At 51.2% G+C, this 24,639-nt stretch overlaps 3 protein-coding genes across 5 annotated transcripts in view; 2 read left to right on the top strand and 1 right to left on the bottom strand.

The window, feature by feature from the left end:
- Positions 1-24,639, top strand: part of MAD2L2 (mitotic arrest deficient 2 like 2) — a 407,166-nt gene that overhangs the window by 224,711 nt on the left and 157,816 nt on the right. The window lies entirely within an intron of this gene.
- On the top strand, positions 4,813-8,272 carry NPPA (natriuretic peptide A). Of its 3 annotated transcripts, none has more exons than XM_050789244.1 (4): positions 4,813-4,938; positions 6,637-6,705; positions 6,828-7,154; positions 7,973-8,272. In XM_050789244.1, exons 2-4 carry the CDS (start codon positions 6,664-6,666, stop codon positions 7,982-7,984), a joined length of 381 nt encoding a protein of 126 aa, XP_050645201.1. In that variant the 5' UTR covers positions 4,813-4,938; positions 6,637-6,663; the 3' UTR covers positions 7,985-8,272. The 3 variants fall into 3 exon arrangements, with proteins under 3 accessions (XP_050645201.1, XP_050645198.1, XP_050645193.1); XM_050789241.1 differs by lacking the exon at positions 4,813-4,938 and adding an exon at positions 5,903-6,188; XM_050789236.1 differs by lacking the exon at positions 4,813-4,938 and having other exon boundaries at positions 6,463-6,705.
- The window catches only part of CLCN6 (chloride voltage-gated channel 6), a 165,558-nt gene continuing 151,454 nt past the window's right edge, over positions 10,536-24,639 (bottom strand). Inside the window, exons 13-24 of the mRNA XM_050788197.1 lie at positions 24,298-24,464; positions 23,605-23,731; positions 19,890-20,013; positions 19,498-19,651; positions 19,160-19,319; positions 18,967-19,073; positions 17,440-17,626; positions 16,455-16,612; positions 16,112-16,268; positions 15,173-15,280; positions 14,955-15,080; positions 10,536-13,512 (exon numbers count right to left, since the gene is read on the bottom strand). Coding sequence (XP_050644154.1) covers positions 13,432-13,512; positions 14,955-15,080; positions 15,173-15,280; positions 16,112-16,268; positions 16,455-16,612; positions 17,440-17,626; positions 18,967-19,073; positions 19,160-19,319; positions 19,498-19,651; positions 19,890-20,013; positions 23,605-23,731; positions 24,298-24,464 — 1,656 coding nt within the window. The 3' untranslated portion in view covers positions 10,536-13,431. The remainder of the gene's footprint in view (positions 13,513-14,954; positions 15,081-15,172; positions 15,281-16,111; positions 16,269-16,454; positions 16,613-17,439; positions 17,627-18,966; positions 19,074-19,159; positions 19,320-19,497; positions 19,652-19,889; positions 20,014-23,604; positions 23,732-24,297; positions 24,465-24,639) is intronic.

Genomic DNA, 24,639 nt, shown 5'->3' with positions numbered 1-24,639 from the left:
TGTAGATCTCAGCCTCTCTCTAGGCTTTTTCATCCACTGCCTTAGCTTAAATAATCAGTGTTATTCCACCAAGCGATCCATTTCTCCCTCGGAGTCTGGAGCCTGCCCCCTACAGCTGCCTGGAGCATTTCTAAAACCAAACTCAGTACCTGCCCTCGGACGCTGGCTCCCACTCTCCTGCCTCTAGCTCTCCCGTCTCAGGCACGGCAGAGGCTCATAGCCCCTGATCTCACTGCTCCAGCATATGTCAATCCTTTCGTCCAGCAGCACCACACTTTTCTGCCTAAGAACTTTCTCTGGCAGCCAAAGCCCCCACTCAGCTCCTTGGGGCTGGCTGGAAGTGCTGGGGAATTGACATTGGCCTGAGCAGTGTTCAACCAGCATCTGACAGGAGTTGGCTTTTTTTTTTTTTTAATAGACAGAGTCTTGCTCTGTCACTAAGGCTAGAGTGCAGTGGCATGATCATAGCTCACTATAACCTCAAACTCTTGGGCTCAAGTGATCCTCCTACGCCAGCCTCCCAAGTAGCTAGGATTACAGGAGTGTGCCACCATGTCCGGCTAATTAAAAGATTTTTTTTTTTTCTCTAGAGATGAAGAGTCTCACTATATTTCCAAGGCTGATTTCGAACTCATGGCCTCAAGCAATTCTCCTACCTTAGCCTCCCAAAGTGCTTGGATTACAGGTGTGAGCCACTGCACCTGGCCAGGAGTTGGCATTTAAAGACCCAGCTCATGCCTGGTGCAGCAGCTCACGCCTGTAATCCCAGCACTTTGGGAGGCTGAGGTGGGAGGATAAATTGAGTTCAGATGTTCGAGACCAGCCTGGGGCAACAAAGAGAGACCTCATCTCTACTAAAAATAAAAGAAAAAAAAATTAGCTGGGTGTGATTGTAAACATCTGTAGTCCCAGCTACTTAGGAGGCTGAGGTGGGAGGATCACTGAGCCTGGAAGTCAAGGTTGCAGTGGGCTGAAATTGCCACTTCACTCCAGCCTGGGTGACAGAGGAAGACTCTGTCTCAAAAAAAATAATAATAACATAAAATAAAGCAAAGACCCGTCTCCCTTGAGTCATAGGTGGCACGTGTCTTACACCTGCTTGGAGTTCTCTGTGGGAAGAGCATTAAGCATCTGTTGCCAGAGGTGGTCACTGACTTCTACTTTTCCTGTGTCACTTCCCCACTCTCTGCTGACATTTCCTGGGCTTGTTTCCAAGATCAGTCACTAATACTGGAATCCCTGTCTCCGGTTCAAGAGAACTTAAACTAAGACACTTCCAAATAAGTCAGCCCTCCTGCAGAGCCCCGCCCTTGATGATTCTCCTGCCTCAGCCTCCCAAGTAGCTGGGACTACAGGTGCATGCCACCATGCCTGGCTAATTTTTGTATTTTTAGTAGAGACGGGGTTTCACCATGTTGGTCAGGCTGGTTTCGAACTCCTGATCTCAAGTGATCCATCCACCTCAGCCTCCCAAAGTGCTGGGATTACAGGCATGAGCCACTGCACTCAGCCAATGTCACCTTACATTTGCTCTCCTTCCTATTTGTGCAGGCAGTGATTTCAGAGGACCCCTAAAGATGCCCTAACTCCTGGTCTTCACACCCTCTGTAACCCCCTCCCTTAGACTGTGAGCGAGACCCAGAGACTCACTTCTGAGGGACACAGAACAGCACAACATGAAGAATGGGATGTCACTTCTGAGATTAGTTTACAGAGCCTGTGGCTTCTTCCATAACTTCTGTCTCTTTCTCCCCTGACTTTAACAGAAGACAGTTGCATCTCCATGGAGAGACCCATGTGGCAAGAAACTGATGTTTCCACCAGCCACCAGCCAGCAAGAACCTGTGGCTTCTGCCAACAACTGCAGGAGTGGAGCCTGAAAGCACATCCTCCCCCAGCCAACTCTTGAGATGACTGCAGCCCCAGCCAACGACTTAATTGCCCAGGGGCCCCAGGCCAAGCAGGGCCAGATCCCTGATCCACAGAGCACAGAGGCAATGAGATAATAGATGTGCATTGTGTGAAGTTGCTGAGGTTTGGGGTAACTTGGTTGTTTTTTTTTTTTTTTTTTTTTTTTAAATTAAAGACAGGGCTCTTTATGTTGCCCGGTCTGGTCTCGAACTCCTGAGCTCAAGGGATCTTCCTGCCTCAACCTCCCAAAGTGCTAGTATTATAGGCATGCACCACCATGCCTGGCTTTTGTTTTTTTGAGACAGGTTCTCACTCTGTCACCCAGGCTGGAGTGCAATGGCTTGGTCATGGCTCACTGCAGCCTCGATTTCTTGGGCTCTGGTGAACCTCCCACGTCAGTGTCCGGGGTAGCCGTGACGATAGGCACGCACCACCGCACCCAGTTAATTTTTTGTCTTTTCAGTAGAGATGGGGTTTTGCCATATTGCCCAGGGTGGTCTTGAACTCCTGGGTTCAAACGATCCTCCCAGAGTGTTGGAATGAGAGGTGTGAGCCACCACACCCAGTCTGGGGTGACTTGTTACCCAGTAGTAGTTAACTAAAGCACCCTCTCACTTCCTTTCCCCCTCACTCTTGCTTCCCTTGAATAGGAACCCCCACAAAACTTTAGTGAGTGACCTTTTGCCTTGGGCTTTGTTTTCTAGGAAAACTGTCCCTAGTGACCTCCATATTAAACCAAAGAAACAGGCCGGGCGCGGTGGCTCAAGCCTGTAATCCCAGCACTTTGGGAGGCCGAGACGGGCGGATCACGAGGTCAGGAGATCGAGACCATCCTGGCTAATAACACGGTGAAACCCCGTCTCTACTAAAAAAAAATACGAAAAACTAGCCGGGCGAGGTGGCGGGCACCTGTAGTCCCAGCTACTCAGGAGGCTGAGGCAGGAGAATGGCGTAAACCCAGGAGGCGGAGCTTGCAGTGAGCCGAGATTGTGCCACCGCACTCCAGCCTGGGCGACAGAGCGAGACTCCGTCTCAAAAAACAAACAAACAAACAAACAAAAAACCAAAGAAACAAAACATCATTTTCAAAGTTAGCAATGATCATCCTTAAATATGTACCAATTTCTCCCAACTGGGGCTTCTGCTTCAGACCATCTGGGTCCTGCAGAATCATGCCACGAATGCGTTGGGGTTTTCGTACCAGCTCTGCACGTGGGTGACACTGCACACTCTGGGGCTCCCTGCAGCAGCCCGCAGCATCCCCCCAGAGAACCGTGAAGCCAAACTCTGGGCTGGAATCTGGCGACACCTGGATTCTGGATTCTCCCACCCATTTGCAGTGCTCTGCCCATCGTATGACTAAGATGACTTCTTTCCAGTGATCAGGAAATAAAAGGCTTTTGATTTTTCAGCACGGAAGAGGTGGGGATGGGGGTGGGCCTGGCTTTCTGTGCCTGTTACTTTTCTTCTCTCTCACTCCCACAAGCTGCTTCTAACCACCCTATTAAATACCAGATCCCCCCGCACACATCTCTCCAGGCTGAGCGGGAGTATGGAAATGAAGAGAAATTTTATGTCAAGCTGCTTTCCGGTGTGGGCTTTAATAAGATTGGGGGTAATAAGTGCCTTTGAGGATGGTTTGTGTTTTTGCGGCGCTCTGTTAGTGCAGGCAGTGATGCTGGTTCTATTCAAAATGCGCAGCGCAGCACAGCTGAATATCCATTTCCTCCCCCTGGCAAAAAAAAAAAAAAAAAAAAAAAAAAACCTGGCTAAGAGAGACTCCACAGACGACACTCACGTCTCACTCGTTTCACTCTGGAAGAGGAAAAGTGACTTTAATAAAAGGAAGTGGGAAAATTCTGAAATTCTCTTTCTAGAACCTTGGATGGGACTTCCGCTTCTCCTTGGACTACCTACAGACTTCAGCAGTGGCTCAGGACAGAGGAGCAGCATTGCCACGGAAGTCTCTGCTTATATCAAAGGTTCATCTCAAAGGGCATCTCCAGGAGACAGGCGGAGTGACGCACACAGCACCAGCACACGTTTCCCCCAGTGAGGGTGCCCACTGGATCCTCTTCGCTAATAATAACCCTTCCAACTGAGCAATTACGCTGTGAGCACATTCCAGGGATTCATCAGGATATGAGAGGTTTTTGTCCTGCAAGCTCCTACTTAGAATTGCAGCAATTTCAGGCTGGGCACAGTGGCTCAGTCCTGTAATCCCAGCACTTTGGGAGGCCAAGGCAGGAGGACTGCTTGAGCCCAAGAGTTCGAAACAAGCCTGGGCAACATAGCAAACCCTGTCTCTATTAAAAAAAAAAAAAAAAAAAAAAAAAAAAAATTGCACCCATTTCAGGTTTCTTTTTTTTTTTTTTGAGATGGAGTCTCGCTCTATGGCCCAGGCTGGAATGCAGTGGCGCGATCTCGGCTCACTCTGCTTCCTGGGTTCACGCCATTCTTCTGCCTCAGCCTCCCAAGTAGCTGGGACAACAGGCGCCTGCCACCACGCCTGGCTATTTTTTTGTATTTTTAGTAGAGACGGGGTTTCACCATGTTGGCCAGGACAGTCTCGATCTCTTGACCTTGTGATCCACTCGCCTCGGCCTCCCAACCATTTCAGATTTCAAGTTGAGCTTGGCTGACTCAAATCAATTGCCAAATCTGTGCCTGTTACTTTTCTTCTCTCTCACTCCTACAGGCTGCTTCTAAACATCCCATGAAATATTAGATCCCCCACTATACACATCCCCCAAGGCTTGCGAAAGAGGGTTCCTTTTAGCTTATCTTAGAATAATATCACCCTGGATACCTCTGTGACCTCTGGTCACTTGCTGCCCTGATTTCCAACCTTATGGCTGCACAATGCCCTGTCCACCTGGTCAGTCATGAGGTCAGCACACCTGGGGACAGATCTGGCCAGGACAGAGCTGGTCACTTAACACACATTTTCTGAGCTTCTAAGGAGTGGATTAAAACACATTCGGTGTAGAAATAGATCAGGAGAGCAGCCAAACACACACAGCCTTGGTAAGTGCACAAAAAAGCTACAGCCCCAGGGGCATGGGGAAGGTGAAGGAGCTCCCTGGGGCATCTGAAAGATGGGGAATGGTGGTTTTAATAGGGGAATGCAGCTAAGGGGTAAAGAGGCAGCACCCTACGTGAAATAGGCTAGGATGCGGACATCAGTGTCAGACCTGGGGTTCCAGTCCTGGTTCTGCCACTTAGGCACCTAGTGGCCTTGGGCAAGCGGCATAGCCCCTCAGGCTCAGTTCTGTTCCCTTGTAAGCAAGGACAATGCGGTCTACCACCAGCTGGGGATGATGATCAAAATAAAATCATTTCCATAAAGTTCTCAGCACAGTCTTTCTCATTTTACACACAAGGAAAATAAGGCTGCGAAGATGTATGCAACTGGTTGGTTTGGGGCTAGAGTGCCGGTCTGTCAGTCCTTCAAATTTAGTGTTTTCCCCCAGTATACGTTGCATTGAATGGTAATGGCTAACACTGAGTTCGGTGCTTAGCAAACAGGCCATTCGTTAAACATAGACAGGCTCATTGCCTGTTATTTCTCTTTTGGGGGCCAGAGAAATTGTGACCTTGGTGGCTCAGTCACTTGCCCCTTGCCACGTCCTCAGGGAAGGATGTAGACGGCATTGAAGGAAACCGACTATACCTCCTTCACCCCCACCTCCCTCCCTTCATCGGCTAAGTTGCTATGGGCACAAGCCCAGGAAGGGCAGGGGGCTGTTACAAACTTCAAACACGAAGAGTCTGAGCATGTATAAACAGCAAAGGAAGAAACGAAATTTGCTGCGTCCTCTAAGCCTGTCCCCACAGCATGTTGGAGGAGGGTCGCGGGGGACGTGGAAGAGGAGGAGCTTTGGAGAGAAGATGCTTGTGCTTCCCCGGCTTTTCTTGGTATTTCTATTCGGGGCTTGGAGCTTCATCACATTTGGTTCCTGGCTGACTTTATACACTAAAAAATAACTCCCTTTTGTCTGACCATGGAGAGGGACTGCCAGGGGTGAGGGCAGCCCTGTCTGAGGCCAGAGGTCTGCCCACGTGGCGGATGAGGCAGGTGTGAGGCCAGCTTGAGCATATGGACCCATTTGTCTCGGGCTGCTGGCTGCCTGCCATTTCCTCCTCTCCACCCTTATTTGGAGGCCCTGACAGCTGAGCCACAAACAAACCAGGGGAGCTGGGCAGCAGCCAAGCGTCACCCTCTGTCTCCCCGCATGGGTACCAGCATCGAGGAGAAAGAATCCTGAGGCATGGTGGTGAGATAACCAAGGACTCTTTTTTACTCTTCTCACACCTTTGAAGTGGAAGCCTCTTGAGTCAAATCAGCAAGAATGCGGCTCTTGCAGCCGAGGGTCTGGGGGGCTGTTGGGGCTGCCCAAGGCAGAAGGGCTGTGACAAGCCCTGCGGGATGATAACTTTAAAAGGGCATCTCCTGCTGGCTTCTCACTTGGCTGCTTTATCGCTGCAAGTGACAGAATGGGGAGGGTTCTGTCTCTCCCGCGTGCTTGGAGAGCTGGGGGGCTATAAAAAGAGGAGGCACTGGGCAGCTGGGAGACAGGGACGGACGTAGGCCAAGAGAGGGGAACCAGAGAGGAACCAGAGGGGAGAGACAGAGCAGCAAGCAGTGGATTGCTCCTTGACTACGCCAGCATGAGCTCCTTCTCCACCATCAGTGTGAGCTTCCTCCTTTTTCTGGCATTCCAGCTCCCAGGTCAGACCAGAGCTAATCCCATGTACAATGCCGTGTCCAACGCAGACCTGATGGATTTCAAGGTAGGGCCAGGAAAGCGGGTGCAGTCTGGGGCCACGGGGCTTTCTGATGCTGTGCTCACGCCTCTTGATTTTCTCCAAGTCAATGAGGTTTATCCCTTTCCCTGTATTTTCCTTTTGTAAAGAATTTGCTGGACCATTTGGAAGAAAAGATGCCTTTAGAAGATGAGGTCGTGCCCCCACAAGTGCTCAGAGAGCAGAATGAAGAAGCGGGGGCTGCTCTCAGCCCCCTCCCTGAGGTGCCTCCCTGGACCGGGGATGTCAGCCCAGCCCAGAGAGATGGGGGTGCCCTCGGGCAGGGCCCCTGGGACTCCTCCGATCGATCTGCCCTCTTAAAAAGCAAGTTGAGGGCGCTGCTCACTGCCCCTCGGAGCCTGCGGAGATCCAGTTGCTTCGGGGGCAGGATGGACAGGATTGGAGCCCAGAGCGGACTGGGCTGTAACAGCTTCCGGGTAAGAGGAACTGGGGATGGAAATGGGATGGGATGGACACTACTGGGAGACACCCTCAGCAGGAAAGAGACCAATGCAGAAGCTCATTCTCTCTCAAGTTTCTGTCCCAACACTGTGAGTGCCCCATGGGTGTCAGGACACGCCATCTATTGTCCTTAGCTACAGTCTGCTGAGAAAATGCTTAAAAAAAAAAAAAAAAGGGCCGGGCACGGTGGCTCACGCCTATAATCCCAGCACTTTGGGAGGCCAAGGCAGGTGGATCATGAAGTCAAGAGATCGAGACTATCCTGGCCAACATGGTGAAACCCCGTCTCTACTAAAAATACAAAAATTAGCTGGGCACGGTGGTGCTGGGTGCCTATAGTCCTAGCTACTCGGGAGGCTGAGGCAGGAGAATCACTTGAACCCAGGAGGCAGAGGTTGCAGTGAGCCAAGATTGCCCCACTGCACTCCAGCCTAGGTGATAGAGTGAGACTGTCTCAAAGAAAAAAAAAAAAAAAAAAAAGAAGAAGCAGCAACTGCCACTAGCACTGGGAAATTAAAATAGTCATAGGGCCAAGTTATCTTTGCATGGCTGATTAGCAGCTCATGTTCCTCCCCAGAATTGCAAGATCCTGAAGGGCTCAATTGAAATTTACTCTGATGAGTAACTTGCTTATCAATTCATGAAGTTCAGAGGGTCATCAGGCTGGGGTGGGGGCCGGTGGGAAGCAGGTAGTCAGTAATCAAGTTCAGAGGATGGGCACACTCACACATGAAGCTGACTTTTCCAAGACAGCCAGGTCACCAAGCCAGATATGTCTGTGTTCTCTTTGTAGTACCGAAGATAACAGCCAGGGAGCACAAGGAGGGCTGGGCCTTGGGACAGACAGCAAGAGGTTCCTGCCCGCTGGGGTCTCTCCTGCATTCGTGTCATCTCGTTGTCATGGAGTTGTGATCATCCCATCCAAGCTGCAGCTTCCTGTCAACACTTCTCACATCTTACACTAACTGTAGATAAAGTGGTGTGATGGTGGCTTCCTTGCCTCTCCCACCCCATGCATTAAATTTTAAGGTAGAACCTCACCTGTTACTGAAAGTGGTTTGAAAGTGAATAAACTTCAGCACCATGGACAGAAGACAAATGCCTGCGTTGGTGTGATTTCTTCTTGGGGAAGAGAATTCAGGCCGATCGATATTCCTTGTCATTTTACTCTTTGTCAGAGAACAGAATGCTGAGGTTTTCTTATTCCTTTCATTTCACCCTCCTTTTTTGGTGGGTGGTTGGGGAGGCCTCAAATTCCACTTAGTGCTTTTTGGTTATGGGGGTTTTTGTTGTTTTTGGGGGGAACATTCAGAAAATGAGAGTATTAATTAGATTTCCTCTGATACATTTCGAGAGAGTTAGGTGCTACAGCTAAGTTAATGGCACTTTTAGTTTTGAAAAGAGTAGGCAGAGTGTTGAGCTTAAAAGCTGAGTAGGCTGGGTGTAGTGGCTCACTCCTGTAATCCCAGCATTTTGGGAGGCCAAGGTGGGCAAATCACTTGAGCCCAGGAGTTCAAGGCCAGCCTGAGCAATAAAGACCTCATCTCTACAAAAAATTTAAAAATTAGCCAGGCGTGGTGATGTGCACCGGCAGTTCCAGCTATTCAGGAGGCCAAGGTGGGAGGATGGCTTAAGCCTGGGAGGCGGAGGCTGCAGCGAGCTGGTATCGTGCCACTGCACTCCAGCCTGGGTGACAGAATGAGACTTGTCTCAAAAAAATAATGAAAACCGAGCAAAGTGAAGAAAGGTTTGCCATGCAGACAAACTGCGAGCTCATGTACCTTTTGTGTACTAACAAGTATTTGGAAAACAGCCATAGTCTTTGCCTAATTTGGGTCCAAAAGGCCTGGACTTGTATTTTATTAAGATAAGAGCTGCTGGAGAAGAGGCAGCCTTTTTGTATCTGCTCCTGAAAAGGGTATTTTCTCTGAGCACACAACACCAGGCAATAAATTCACCTTAAACAGAGTTAGCTGTTTTCCCACCTGTTACCCCCATGGACCCCAACCTCCTCATCAGATCCTATGACACTCTAACACCCCACACCCACACATGCCCCTGTGCCTTTATTTCTGCTGTTCCTTCCACCTGGGGTGTCCTTCTTCCGGTCCTCCTGAAGACATTGTACTGATTCCTTAAGGCTCATGTGAACACTTCTTTCCTGATACCTCGTGCCTAGTAACAATGAGTCTCTTGGTAGGCAGTGTTGCACACATAACCGTTATAATAGCACACAACACGAATTGCCCATGTGCAATTGCTTGTGTCTATGTCCCTAGACTGCAAGCTCTTTGAGGGCAAATGCCCCTTCGGCACTCTCAGAGTTGATGCCCCATAAATGTTGGTCAAATTGCCTTGGTCTTGTCCAGAAATTGGGAAAAGAGGAAACAAAGTAGCAACTTGCTCCTTGCAGAGGAAAGTCGGAGACCCCCAGTGAACTGATGGCAAGGGGTGGAGGTCGGGGGAGAGCCTCATCTAACCACCTCCAATCAAAATGTTCCCTACCTGGACTTTAAATACCAGGACCAGGGGGCAGAGAATGACAAGGATGAAAGTAAGAGAGACAGGAGACAGCACTGGCCCAAACCTGGCTCCTGAGGTCTGGGATGGTGATATGGGTTGCTAGGAGGGGAAGTAGCCCATTCCCAAGGTGTCACCGTAACACAGGGAGTTCTCATTGAATGGGACGGACTGAAAAATGACAAAAACACAAGGCAGAAAACGCCCCTGGGACTTACAGAACACGTGGGGATGGGTGCAGGAGCTGAACTGGCCGCGACCACTGATGGAATGGCCACTTCTGTCACTATGGAATGATGACTTGACGCAGATCAGACAGAGACAGAGGCCATGCTTCTTGCAAAACCAAAAGCAAGGGAACAAAAAGCAATGGCAGATGGCGGTGACAGAAGCTGGCCACGGGGCTTCACCTCTGCAGACCCACAGCAGTTTCACTTCTTCGGGTTGGACATCAGGGCAATCTGTTTGGTGGGGCAAATTCCTAAACACCACGAAGAAACAGAATGGATTCCCCATCTGCTGCTCCGGGACGCGGCTGCTAGCAGGAGATGATTTCCAGAGAGGATCAGGAAGAGTGTTCATCTGAAGGGAGAAACAGACATCGGTGACTTCTGCTAAGAGCCACAGGATGAAATCCGTTCTCATTAAGGTCGCTGCCTAGTACAGAGAAGTGGACCCCCATGAATGAAGAGGCCCCCTGCCCAGCTGCACAGGGAGAGCTCTGAGACTCGGAAACTATGTCCTAGTGTAATTTTCACACATCAGAAAGAGGGGGAGTAAAATACAACCCAACTATCCCTTGAAAGAAAGAGCAGCATGGAGACAAGAGGCTAAAGGAGACAGAAGACATTTTATTCTGACATGTTAGGGTTACAATGAGAACTCCCAAGTTCCAAAGGTTCAAATAAAAATAGCATTTTACAAATTAAAAAAAATACAATTTATATACACAGTGGAATTAGCTAACATCATACAAACAGTGCAAACAGAAAAAAGGAAGCTGACTGCGGCAATGGCCAAGGTCTGCAGAGCCGTGGGGCAATACGGCACATCAACACTGCAGGGCTGGCGAGGCCACCGTGGGCCTCTCGAAAGGCTTTCCTGTCACCCAGGGTCATGTCAGTGCATAATTCTGCATCACCAATGCCATACAGTGGACTGGGTCCAGAAAGTGTCCCTTCCAGCTGGGAACTGTTAAGTTAATCAAGGTCAGCAGCAAATCATCCCTCAGCACAAGGTCCCACAGCCAGGGCCGGGGACCCACTGGCCCCACTCCCTGATCACCTCGCCTAGGAGCCATGGAACACCGAGCTGGAGACAAACACAAACACCACCTCTGGCCACCGGCAGGCTCCCCATCCGCGGATCTGCCTTACTGAGGCGCCTGATCGCTGGGTGGTGGGGCGGCTAATGGGTGAGGTGCTGAAAAGGCTGGTTTCTAATGGACAGAAATGGAAGGAGGGAGGCTCACAGTTGATTTGTCACGAGTGGAGAAGTTGTTGTCTTTGGGCTTATCAGGAAAGGGCAGATGCAGAGAGAGGAGAACAGGAAACCACGTGCCTCTGCATGGGGCTGGGTTTGGGGCCTCCTTGGCAGCCGTCCAGTCAGTTTACGGGAGGGAGGTATTCGCATTCTACTGTCTATCTCTGGGCTAAACTGATGGGAACAAAATATCTGGTGACTTAAACACAACAGGATGTGCACGAGGGATGAATTCCAGCAACATTCACCAGGGCAGCCTCGAGGCAGGCGGCTGCTGATCCAGCCCTCGAGAGGCCGGGGTCCTCCTGCAGGGCGTTAGCTCTGCCAGCTCTGGGAAGGGGCGGGGAGAGGGAATGAAGTGTCTGTGACAGGTGATCATATCATTCTCCTGACTTGGACAATTGGCTTCCTTCTTAATAAAAGGAAGAAATAATGTGATCAAGCTCTGAACACTGCCATAAAATACAACAGCAGCTGGCCAAATAGTCACATTTAAGTAAGAATTGCCTTTTGGGTCCTTGTGATGTCCTGCACTATTTCCTGGGAGTATCATCCCCGTTTCACAAGCCAGGTGCATTCTGGGAAGCAGAAACATTTAGAAGTCAAAGCAATTTTGGTCGGAGTGGTAAGAAAATGGGGGAAATGGAGGGGCCACAGTCAGGTGGAGAAAGACCTCGAAGCAGCCCTGTCTCTGGAGTGGAATTATTCCCTAGAGTGTGCTGAGTTCAAGATCTGGACCGGCAGAGCCAGGACTGACGCCCACCCCAGGGCGAAAGGCAGCCTTGGCCAAGGAGGTTGCCCAGGGCTGGGCCTGAGAGAGCTGTGCTGCCAGGGCCGGGTGCCGAGGCCCGTGGGCAACCTCCACGGTTTTGAAAAAAGCTAAACGTAAATGAAGGCCATCTTGAGCCAAAGCACGCCTGCCCCAGGGATGCCTGCTGGAACGGAGATGCCATGGAGAAGGTGGGGGAAGATAAGTGCAAATACTCGATGCCCAGATGCTCACTTTGGGTGCCTAGTCAGAGGGGGCCAGCCAGCCTGGAGAAGAATGACGTCACTGAATGATGGGGTGGTTCCCACGCTTCACGCGAAACCTTCAGGCATGTGCTGGCAGGAAGCATCCTCCCCACGCACCCTCCCTGCGGCGCGGAGGCCCTCCCGAAGGGCCTCTGTATGTGAGTGTGGGACGGCTAGTGCAGGGGGGAGAGAGGTGTTTGTGAAGGGCAGACACCCTCTTCCTCGAACAGGCCATCTGCGTTATCATAGCGCGCACCTCTCAGTGGTCACTGGCTCAGAAGTGCTTCCTTTCTACCTTGGAAAAAAATGGCACCATTCCCCAGAGTTCAGTGAAGCTGCTTTACCTAGGAGTGCCCTGCTTTCAGCTAACTTCGGTGGGTGATGCCAAGATCCTCTGAGCTCTGCCTGCTTCAGCAGGAAGACGGAGATCAAAACTTAAGGAAATGAAAAGGGTCTGGGTAGCAACGTGTTACTGGGAGACTGGGAATAACCTGCAGATGGAGAGAAAGCTGAAATGTTAAGAACTAGGGTAGATGTAAATCTGATCCTATTATCAGATTGACCATCGGGGGTTATTAGTGTGATTTTAATGCTTTGTATTTCTGGTGGGTGGTGGTTCTAAGGAGAGTCAAACCACAGGGGCAAGACCAGAGCCTCTGCCCACACCCAGGAGTACAGTGTTTCCCTTAAAACAAACCAGTGAGGATGCCGTGTTCGGAGTCCCAAACAAGGGAAGGTCTCTCTGAAATACGGAGAATTTTCTCAGTGCCCAATTCCTAAATCTAGTCATGAACTGAATGTTGTCACTGGCGTCTCCCCAGCTTTTGCCTTGGCCAAGTCCCTCTCACACATTTAAGGCAACAGCCAGGTTCTCTAGGAAAGTAGCGAAGACGGCCAGGAACACGACTCGGAGTGCAGCCCGGGGCCCGCCTGATTCCACCTCTGCTTCTGGCTCTGGTGGGGCCAGGGGTGGGCCTGTGCCAACACTGGAGGGTGGGAACACGGGGAGCAGGAAGTGGGAAGATCCTTGCTGGGGAAGTCAGAATCTAAGTCCAAGCTCTGACGGTTCAAAACCACCCCCAGGACCTCTGACCAGCAAGGTGTCCCATGACTCCAGGCTTTCTGAGTGGGTGACTGGGAATCCTCCATGCCCCGGAACAGCCCCAGCCGCTGTGCCAGCCGGAGCGAGCATAAGCTGCCTCCCCAGGCAGCCCCGGGAGAGGGCGGGCTGGGCCGTCAGATGGTCTGGTAGTGCTGCCTCAGCCGGGCCTGCAGAAATTCAGAGGTCAGGTTGTGCCGTGTGACGATCCCGACGATCTAGGACAAGGAGAAGAAGGCCCGAGTCACCTTCAGGGTAAAACCCACTGGTAAGAAGAGGAGTGAGAGGAGCTGGCCCTGTTAGTTTGTCACAGAATGCGGAGGCCTGGATAGTGCAGAGCCAGACACAGCTCGACTTGGATAAACAGATAATGAAGGCTCACACACTGGAGGCTGAGGGAACAAGGTTAGCTCCAAAAAGGGCTTGGGCCAGCTGGCATCTGAACTAATATGTCCTTCCACAGGGCACATTCTCAGCGCTCAGCTCCCATCATGACCAGCCTGCTTCACAGATGTGCAAGTGGTGGGGCCCCTCAAGTCTCCTGAGATTATGACCCCTGCCACGCCTCATACTCACCACCTTGCAAAGTGACCTATGGGAGTCATTTGTTACAGGTCATTACAGGGGTTCCCACGTGTCACTGTTGTTGGGAACTCCAAAATCACGTCATAAACTATATTAGGACTCTGTCAGCGTAGTTGGCAATTACATTTCAAGGGACATAAGTTAACCTACTGTAACAAAACCTGTGTAAGTACGCACTATGCATGCCAGGGTCGTGCCACGTAGAAGACTGAGGTCAGGTGCAGTGGTTCACACCTGTAATCCCAGCACATTGGGAGGCCGAGGCAGGTGAGTCACTTGAGCTCAGGAGCTCAAGACCAGCCTGGGCAACATGGTGAAATCCTGTCTCTACCATAAATACAAAAATTAGCTGAGGCATGGTGGCACATGCCTGTGGTCCCAGCTACTCAGGAGGCTGAGGTGGGAGGACTACTTGAGCCTAGAAGGATGAAGCTGCAGTGAGCCGAGATCTTGCCACTGCACTCCAGCCTGGGTGACAGAGTGAGACCCTGTCTCAAAACAACAGCAACAACAACAAAAGACTGAGAGGGTGGCCTTGAAAAGTTACCACAGCTACCGCTACAGGGTAGGGACGAGGGTTTGGTTTTTGATTGCTTTTTGCTCATATGTGTTTTTGTATTTTCCTACAATGACATAATATTTGTGTAACAGGAAAATAATGAAGTTCTAAAAAGAAAAAAAGGAAACTCTGCAGCAATCATTACTAGGTGTTTTATATCTTTGTAAAACTCAAAGTACTTTGCTTGAAATTCTCTCATCTAATGTGCGAATCCCCACACAGGTGGAAAACCAAGGAACACAAGTGGTCCCGATTCCAGAGGAAGACACAGCCTGGGGGAGGCGGGGCTCTGGCCGGAAAGGACGGCCAGTGGGACGCTGGTGCCATCTGCTGGCAGGCAGGGGAAAGGGTCCCGAGTGTGTAGAAGCCAAGCAGGGTTCAAAGCCACAGTATTGGGCCCCCCTCTCCCCTCCTGGTGGGATGCCTACATTTCTGGTGAGAAGCCTGGGTGCACAAACAGCACCTGGCTGGGGGATCCTTTCTCAAAGGTGGGGGCAGGGCCAGGGCCTCACTCACCTCTCCCACAGCATTCACCACGGGCAGGTGGCGCAGGCCCATCGTTCTGAACAGGTTGAAGACTTGGGAGACGTGGGTGTTGGGCGAGACGGTGAAAGGCGAAGGGTTCATGTATGGGGTGACATCCTGCAAAGAGACCGTGTGTCACCGGTTGCCTGAGATGCCAACAACGCGAAAAGGAAGCTCCACATGGGACAGGCCAGGGCGGCCCTTCTCACCACGATCATGCGCGGGTTGAGCAGCGTCAGATCCAGGTCGTGGATGTCAGGGTACCGCGGGTAGTCCTCGGCCATCTCGGCGTAGGAGAGGCGTGGCTGGCTGGCGCTCTGCAATTCCAACCCAGACACTGTCCGTGCTCGGGCAGCAGTGGCCAGCAGGGTCACCCGAGAGCCCCTTCCCTTGATGCCTGAATATGCCCAGCTCTGGGCTGCTGAGGCAGGTGGCACAGCAGCAGCAGGCACTCCAGAGTGAGAGCTTTCCAGTCAAACCCAGTCCTTGGCCAAGTCCTAGCTGTGGCACCCTGGGCCGTCCCCTGATCTCTCTGCACTCCCTTTCTTCCTGATTCATGAGACGCAAATGGCTTATTTGGAAGTTTAAGTGAGAAAGCGCTAAGTGGCTGGGGGGTAAATCTGTCCCCCCACCGAAAGATATGGCCAAGTCCTAAGCCCTAGTACCTATGAATGTGACCTTTCTAGAAACAGGGTCTCTGCAGATGTGACCAAGTTCAGATAAGCCCATGCTGGATTTGGGTGGGCCCCAAATCCAGTGACAAGTGTCCTTAGGGAAAGGAGAGAAGATACACAGAACGCCTTGTGATGACAGTGGCGAGGATGGGGGCTGCATTCAGTCAGGAGCAACAAGGACTGCAGGCAACTCCCATGAGCTAGGAAGGGGCAAGGACAGCACCTCTCCCAGAGCCAGGGAGCGCTGCCCTGGTGACACCTGGATTTTGTACTTCTGGCCTTGAACTAGGAAGGAATAAACCGCTGTTGTTTCTCGCCACCCGGCTGTGGCAACTCCTCCCTTAAGTCCACTCTGTACTTCTTGCCTTGCATTCAGCTTTCCCTACGGCACTGTTTATGGCCTACCGGGCAGCGCCCAATCCCTCAAGCTTCATCAGGCCTGGCCTGGCTGATTTCTGCCTTGGAGAGACTTACCGACTGGCTTTCAGAGTAACAAACTCCTCGGACAAGCAGGGTGACAAGCTGCGACCGAAGGATCAGGCCGTGGAAGGTCAGAGGGCGGAAGCGCTCCTCCATGGTCCAGTCTTCACTCGGGGACTGGTCAGGGTATAGGTTGGGGTAGGGAGTGTATCTGTTACACAAAAACCAGATGCTGCCTGGGATACCCTCAGCGGGAGCTCTTCTGAGCCATGTCCCCAGCCTGCTCCCCATCCAACTTTCCCAGGAAACTCAGGAGCCACCTCACAACATCTGAGCCAAGGGCTGACCCTGCCGCCGTGTAGCCCTGTGGGCAGCGGGGGCCGCGCCCGGCTCTCACCTCCTCTCCAGCATCTGCTGCAGGAGGTCCTCCTTCTCCGCCGGCTCCTCAGAGGCGATGTGCTCATCACACATGTTCCGCAGCTCGCTGGAGGGGTAGGACTTCATGGACTGGCTCCGTTTGCGCTGCTCGCCGGCCCGGGTGAGGATGCTGGATTTCTGTGGGTGGGGAGAACACAGGCTACTGCGTGTGGGCAAACGAACACAGCAGCACTGATGGAGCTTGAGGATTTGGGTGACAGGGAGGGTCAGAGGCACATCCGGATGCAGGAACTTAAAGGGGCTGAGGTTCAAAGAAGTGGCTTGGGCTGGTGGTTCAAAGGAGTCTGAACCCTAGGACCTGGCTGCAGCCTCTGTGGTTTCCTTTCATCTGGGAAGAGCAGCCTGATTCTCCAGAGGGGAACAACATCCTGTCTTGATAGAACTGCCAATCAACGTGCCTGCCCCCAAAGCCAAGGAGTGGCACACGAACCAAGTGAGGCAACGGGATGCCCCCTCTCCCTGGATTCTGAATCGGAATCAAGAGGAACCCAGGGCCAGTGCCCCTTCCTCCTGGTACCCGAGGGGTGTCTGCTAGACCCTTCACCTGGTCCCCACAGCACATGGGTTGTGGTCCTTCAGCTTTCTCGGCTGTCCTGAGCTTTCCTGTGGATTTCCTTCTCTTTCTTAAGTAGGTCCAAGTCCATTTCTGTTGCTGGCATCTCTAGAAACTTATCCTGATACTCTCACACGTAAATAATAAACCATGAAAGCTGCTGACTTGAAAAACAGATCTATCCATACGCTCACTGCGGCAGTGAGCGGCAGGAACGCACACACGTCTTCATGGCCTGATAAAGCTGCCCCTGCTGTCAAATCTACTCTCCCTGTCGCATGTGATGAGAACAGCGCCAACTTCCCGAGAGCTGGCTGGGCAAAGCACTAAGCCGCGTGAGACGGGACCGCTTGTCTCTCACCCGCCTTTCCTCTCATGCCGTTTTCTTTACCTTGAACTTGATATTGTTGCTGATGAGCTGGTTGCCCTTCATGAACTCCTTCTCGTTGCCGCGGTTCTCTGTGACCACCGGGAAGGCGTGGTGGACTGTGGTGCGCAGGATGCTCACCAGAGACTGGATGCGGGTGTGCGGGTAGACGTAGGTCAGGTTGGGCTCCATGATGTCGCTGGCTCTCAGCCTGGGGGAGGAGGGCAAGTCATCCAGCCTCGTGACAGCGCCCGCAGGCCCCTGGGATAAGCTGTGCTGGCTCTCCAGCCCTGCTCAGACCACGCGGGGAGCTCCCTTCTGAACTGCTCCAGCCCTCCCTCAAACCCAGTGCATTCCTTTGTACTTCTATCCCCCACACATGCTGTTCCCCGCACCTGGAATGTCCTTCCCTGCTGTGCCAGGCTGATGGGCCCTGGCTCATCCCTCAGCTCAACAGCAACATCCCCTCACCAGGAAGTCCTGCTGCTAGTCCAGGGGCTGGCCAGGTCCTCCTCGGTGCCCTGCAGCACACTCCACATACTGCCCCTGAACTGCTAATTGTGCTACAGCATTTACCACAACGACCTGGCCGGACACAGTGGCTCACGCCTGTAATCCCAGCACTCTGGGAGGCCGAGGCCAGCGGAATGCTTGAGCCCAGAAGTTCGAGACCAGCCCGGGCAACACAGCAAAACCCCATTTCTATAAAAAACGTTACAAAGTAGCCAGGTGTGGTGGCACGTGCCTGTGATCCCAGCTACTCAGCAGGCTGAGGTAGGAGGATCGCTTGAGTCTGGGAGGCGTAGGTTGCAGTGAGCTATAATCATGCCACCGTACTCCAGCCTAGGTGACAGAGTGAGATCCTGTCTCAAAAAACAATAATAATAATAATAATAAAAACAGCACTTGGGTCCCCCTTTAGATCAGGGCACAGCAAACTGTTGCCCACTGATCAAGTCCATCGTGCTCATTGCTTTCCTGCTGCAATGGCAGAGTCGAGTAGTCGTGACAGAGACCATACGGCCTGGAAAGCTGGAAATGGCCTCCCGCCTGGCCGCCCACAGAAACAGCTTCCTGGCCCCCGTGTTATCCCGTACGGGCCTTGCCTGCTGTCTAGACACAGGTACCTGTGGATTAGCAGGTGGGTTATGAGGTGATTATGCCCAGAACAATCACGGCTAGCAGCAGGGCATTCTGATGGGCACATGTGTAATAGGCTATTCTCACTCCTGGGGCTTGGCATACCCTTAAACATTCAATCACATCACGAACTTGATCCAGAGACCTCACCTCATATCCAACCAGAATGCCATGGAAGCCAAACCACCATGAAGAGGCCCTGCCCAGTGCAGTCCCCGTGTCCCCTGCCCTGTCCTCGCAGCGCCCAGCCCATGGGCTGCTCCACATTCTCACACATGCTTAGGAATGGGTGCGCTGCTTCTTTCAGCCCAAGAAAAGTGAGTTACTGTTTCCTACCCTAATATCAACATTCCTTAGGCCTTAGAGCTAATACATTCTGAAACTAGGACATGAGCAAAATCACAGTCTTACTTGTCCATTTCCACCTCTGTCTCCCATTCCAAAAGCGGCACGCCTCGCAGGCCCACGTGGATATCATAAATGCCCTTATTGAAAAAGTCCCCTGTCCATTTGGCCACCTGAAACACAAAGCAAAGGCCTAAAAATAGGTCCTGTCGGGTGAACGTGGCCCTGAGCCTGACAGGCCTGGAGGGCGTGTGCTCACCATCAGTGTGACCATGATGGGAAGCCCGTAGGTGATCTCGTTCGTGGACTCGATCAGGATGACCGTGAGACTGATGGTCATGCGGACCACCCCGCCCAAGAAAGCCGCTGCACCAATCAGGGCAAAGGTCCCCGAATAGATGTGGCCCAATCCAATGTAGCTAGTGAAGGAGAACACCGAGAACATGGCTTTGAACCACACTGACAGGCTGTGGGGGGACCTACAGCTCACACTCTTGTGCCTATGCACATACGTGCATGCACGGGCACAGACATATGAATGCACGCACACACATGCGCACACATGCATACACACACGTGTGCACACACACAGAGTACCTTTTTAGGACATTGGCAACTAAACGTCCAAAAGCAGCTCCACACAGTAGAGAAGGCACAAAAAGGCCACTTGGAACAGAAACGCCGTAAGTCCAACATGCAAGCAAGAAATAGAGAATGAAGAACAAGGCCAGAGTGACGGGGCTGAAAGTGCCTGCAAGGGAAGAGCCAACCTGAGTCCCACCACCGGATGCCTGCCAAGGCCCAGCAGACTTACGGGGCCCGACCACACCCCATGCCAGTTCCCCTTCCAACACTGGAGGCAGAAACCAATCTTTTGTCTGGGTGGGCATTACAAAGAAGTCCTGGTCTTGCTCAGAATGAAGGGCAAGCCTGGCTGTGTCTCAGATGACACCAATCGCCCAGGAATGGGCTGCAGTGCAGACACCCACCGTCCTGGTGGAAGAGCTGGAGGATGGCAGACTCCTGAGGGTTGAAGAAGAGTGTGGCCATGTCATTGTAGGTATCATTGGGACAAAAAAATGTCTTGATACTTGAATTCACATCTTCTGTGACCTAAGAAGAAGGAATCAGAAAATCAGTACAAGGACACCTGACTTTGAGTCTTCCAGTGGGATGTCTCCATCCGGGTCCAAAACAGGTGGCTGCACAGCCAATCAAACAGGCCAAAAACTGACCTCTACCAATGGCAGCCACACGGGCAAGTGTATTCTTTACATTCTGAATGCACAGATGAAAGAATCGGGATGAGGGCCTGTGTTCATCCACACTCATGATGAAAATGTCACTATGGCCGTGATTCACCATGAATTTGGCTCTGCTTCCTCTCCTGGTGCTAACTTTCTAGGTGATGCTGCTAGAAGCCTGGCCTGAGAGCCCTAGGACTGGGGAAGATGAGGCAAGTGACAGCAAGTGACTGGGAGTTGACAGGTATCTGGGGAGGAAAATCCAGGGCACTGCTTGACTGAAAGCCCCAACTCTGGTTCCAAATAGAGAAAGTCTTCGATTTTCGGGCAATGTGCTACAAAAAAAAAGTGCCCGAATTTGCTGCAAAAGAAAACCCACCTCCACAATGCCTGGAGAGCAGACCCAGTCCTCCAGGCTGCCTCTCCTCCTAAACCCCATCTGGGGAGCAGAACCCAAGCAGAAAAAGAGATGATTTCTACTTCTACACATTGTAGACCTCATTTACTTGCCATCATTCTGTGTGGGAAGATGGGATCCTTGCTGGAGGGCAAGGGTGCTTCAAGTATGCTGTTTTATTTTCTAGTTGACAGTGTACAACAATACAAGGTTGTACTTCACACCTATCACTGTGCATGTAAATAGGGAGTGTTATTACAAAGGTTAATCAAGGCTATGGGTTTCTTCTGGATGACATTTATTGATGACGCTGTGGAGATGCCCTTATGTGGACGTGATAACGATACCAGGGGGTGGGGTTTGTATGACCCCGCCAGGTGAAATGGGCCGGGCAATACAGAGGGATGCAGGCTGCTGCGGAAACAGTATGGCACTGCTGACGGCAGCACCTGGCACAGGTGAGACGTGTGCAGAGCCTCAGCGTTGTGGAGTGCATGGGGGATGAGCTCAGCTGACGGCTTCTTAATAGACACATGCAGTGCTTCCCAAACTGTCTGGAGGAAGTTCAGTCCTGAAGGCTTTCCGGAAAGAGTCCTGTGGTCAACTGCATTGAGAAACATCCTAGCAATTCTTGGAAATCAGTACGTCTGCTAAAAGCTGAGCACAGGCTCCAAAATCAGATGGCTTTGTCTCTAACTCTGCCACTCTCTAGTGACCTTGAGAAGACTATTTCATTTTGTGACAGTTTCCTCACCTATAAAATGGTAACAACACCTACCCTCTCACCATATATGACTAGCTGAAGGTTTCTGGTCAAGACCACACTGTGCCTCAGCTTCCTTAGCTGTAAAATGGGGGCGCAACTACTGGTCAGCACAGTGCTAGTAAGGATTAAATGAAATCATATAAAGTGCTCAGTGGAATATCTGGTACACAATAAAGACACCAAACATTTATAACACTTATGGGAATAAGGCCCCAGAAGTTCAGTAATAAAGGAACGTATTTAGGTTGGGTGCTGTGTCTTGCGCCTGTAATCCTAGCACTTTGGGAGGCCAAAACAGGAGATCGTTTTAGGCCAGAAGTTCAAGACCACCCTGGGCAACACAGTGAGATCTTGTCTCTGTAAAAATAAGCTGGATGTGGTGGCATGCACCTGTAGTTCCAGCTACTCGGGAGGCTGAGATGGGAGGATCGCTTGAGCCCAGGAGTTTGAGGTTACAGTAAGCTATGATCACACCACTATACTCCAGCCTGGGTGACAGAGTGAGATCCTGTCTCTAAAAAGATGAAGCAGCATATTTAATTCTTAGCACATTTGACCAGAGAATCGTGTTTTGTATGCTTTAAATCACATGCATCAAGGTATCCGTCTGGTAACAAGCTTGGCTTGGGAATAACTAGTAACAGGGGTCAGCAAACTTTTCCGTAAAGAGCCAGACAATAAATATTTTAGAGGTTGCCAGTGACATACAGTCTCTGCAGCATATTCTTTTTTTTCCCTCGACCCTTTAAGAATATACATATATACACCAGCTTAGGCGTGGTGACTCACACCTGTAATCCTAGCACTTTGGGAGGCCGAGGCAGGTGGATCACTTGAGGTCAGGAGTTCGAGACCAGCCTGGCCAACATGGTGAAACCCCGTCTCTACTAAAAATACAAAATTAGCTGGGCATGGTGGTGGATGCCTATAATCCTAGCAACTGAGGAGGCTGAGGCAGGAGAATTGGTTGAACCTGGAAGGCGGAAGTTGCAGTGGGCCAAGATTGCACCACTGCACTCCAGCCTGGGTAACAGAGTAAGACTCCGTCTCAAAAAAAACAAAACAAACAAACAAAAATATAATATATATATATACACACACTATATATATACGTGTGCGTGTGTGTATATATATAAAATATATACATATAACTAGGGACACTGAAAAGGCTGTCCTCCAAGACAACGGCCCCAATGGGGATCTGAGAGTTTCGAGGGTTTACTGAGAAGCAACAAGAAGAGAGTACAGTTGTCCCTCAGTATTCACCAGGGATAGAGTCCAGGATCCCGATGGATACCAAAATCCAGGGACGCTCAAGTCCCAGATATAAAATGGTATATATTTGCATATAACCTATGTAGGTCCTCCTATATACTTTTAAATCATCTCTAGATTTATCATACCCTAATACAATGTAAATGCTATGTAAATAATTGTTATACTGTACTGTTTCTTCTTTGCATTATTTTTTACTGTTGTCTTGTTTTTTTTTTATGTTTTGCATCCTGAATATATGTGCTCCACAGTTGGTTTGCCCTATGTAATTCCATGGATGCAGGATGCACAAATGTGGAGGGCCGACTTCTCTTAGAGAATGCTCACCCGTCTGCAGCCGAGGGCTGGAATCACACATCTGGCTGACTCACTGAACGACAGGTGTGGCTCTCAGAGCCACTGGGTTGGACCAAAAAAACAGCGTGGAGTAGGCTCCATGGACTACCTCATGGGACCCACTTCTCGGGGAAAGCCTCTGGAAAATATCGCGCCCCCAAAGAAGGGAAAAGGAGAAGTGCAGGAGGGCGGCACACCTGCAAAGGACCCAACGCCGGGAAGAGGCAGAGGATGCTGGGAAGAGAGGAGCCTCCTTGACCTGACACAGACATTTCTTCCTCTCATCTCAAGAGTGACTGTCATAGTCACAGAGGTGAGGAGGTGGGTGCTGAGCCTCTGGGCTGTGGCCCCTTCAGGCAAAGGGAGGTGGAAGAGTAACTGGGGCTCGGAAAGCACCTTGCTGTCAGCTTCCCAAGTGTCTGTTTCCCATGAATGTTGTTCAACAGAGAGGAGTTCCCTCTGTGACGCCAGGGTTGTTCACAGAAGTGGCAAAGACATAGGACATTTGGTGTGCACCTGCTCTTCGGTAAAAAGACGACTACAAATTCCCGTATCTCTCAGCGCTCGGGTATGGGTGTGGAAGGATGAACCTAACACATCTATCAGTTCTCAACAGAGGAAGGTCATACATTTCTGGATTCTTCCTCGTGGGTATGGGATAAAGATAGCAGGTGCACTGGGGTTACCTGGAGCTGGAATGAGTCATTACCGATTTGACTCGAAGAGGACATCTGTCGGCATTCTCCCAACACCATCGAGGCCACAAACACCACCACGGTGGTTACCAGAGACACCAGGAGGCTCTCTAAGACTCTAGGAGGCAAAGCACAGCTGTTATTAACGCCACAGAAAGAAGCTCCGGTCTCAGGAATTCAAAACATAACCCTGCCTACCCCCAACCCCGATTTCTCCAAAGAGCATTCACAGCAGCCCCTGGTCAGTCAACACGTGTGCAGAATTCATCAGTGACTTGCTGTATTCCAGCAATTTGTTTGTAAAAAGTGGGCAGTTAAAGTGGGCTGCTACGTCCACGTCATCTCTCTCCAAGGAATGAATGGCTTTCCATTATAAGTCCTGGGGCGAGAAGTCTCCTGAGAGCAAGCTGCTCGGCAGGGTCATGGTGACCCTCGTGACCTTGTCATGTGTCCGAGTGGCAAGTCAGGACAGGCAGGGAGTCAACCAGCAACTCTGACATAAATTAAGCTGGCTCAGCCCTTTGGCCTATCAAGTAGGGCAGATGCATGGCCGTGTGCAGATTCTCAGTCTTAGATGAGAAATCAAAGCCGTGGAGGCAGGGTCTGCTCCTCGGGAGAGATGGCGCGGCCCACACCAAGCTCACGGAGCCACAGCAGGCTGGGGGGAGGCGACTGCGCAGATACCTGACGAGCTTAGGTTTCGGGTGCACGTTTCGCATACGGTACTTTGCAAGCCTCTTGTTCAGACAGTTGAATGTGGCTCCCAGGAGGCCCCCAATGACCCCCATCACGACGAAGAAACCCAAATCCATAGCTGTCCAGAGATGACATTTTTTATCAGAGTCAGAGCACTGAGAGAAGGGGAAAGGGAGAGGGAGAGAAAAACCATAGCAGCCATGAGAACCGGAAGAGACAGAAGAGAAGACAGAGAAGCAAGAGTGGGGCTGCTTCCCCGCATGGCAGAGGCTCATGGGCGAGACGTGCCCCTGGAAGCTGTACCTAGCCCTCTGCTCATTTCTCTCTGGT

The sequence above is a fragment of the Macaca thibetana genome, chromosome 1 (genome assembly GCF_024542745.1).
Source record: "Macaca thibetana thibetana isolate TM-01 chromosome 1, ASM2454274v1, whole genome shotgun sequence".
NCBI classification, from domain to species: Eukaryota; Metazoa; Chordata; class Mammalia; order Primates; family Cercopithecidae; genus Macaca; species Macaca thibetana.
Note: the sequence above shows the minus strand (reverse complement) of the source record. Positions and strands in the feature narration are given on the sequence as shown.

Excerpts from the sequence above, each read along its gene's own strand:
- NPPA (XM_050789236.1), top strand. The coding sequence starts at position 6,583 with ATGAGCTCCTTCTCCACCATCAGTGTGAGCTTCCTCCTTTTTCTGGCA. Across the intron at positions 6,706-6,827 it reads CAGACCTGATGGATTTCAAG|AATTTGCTGGACCATTTGGA; the intron begins GTAGGGCCAGGA and ends CCTTTTGTAAAG.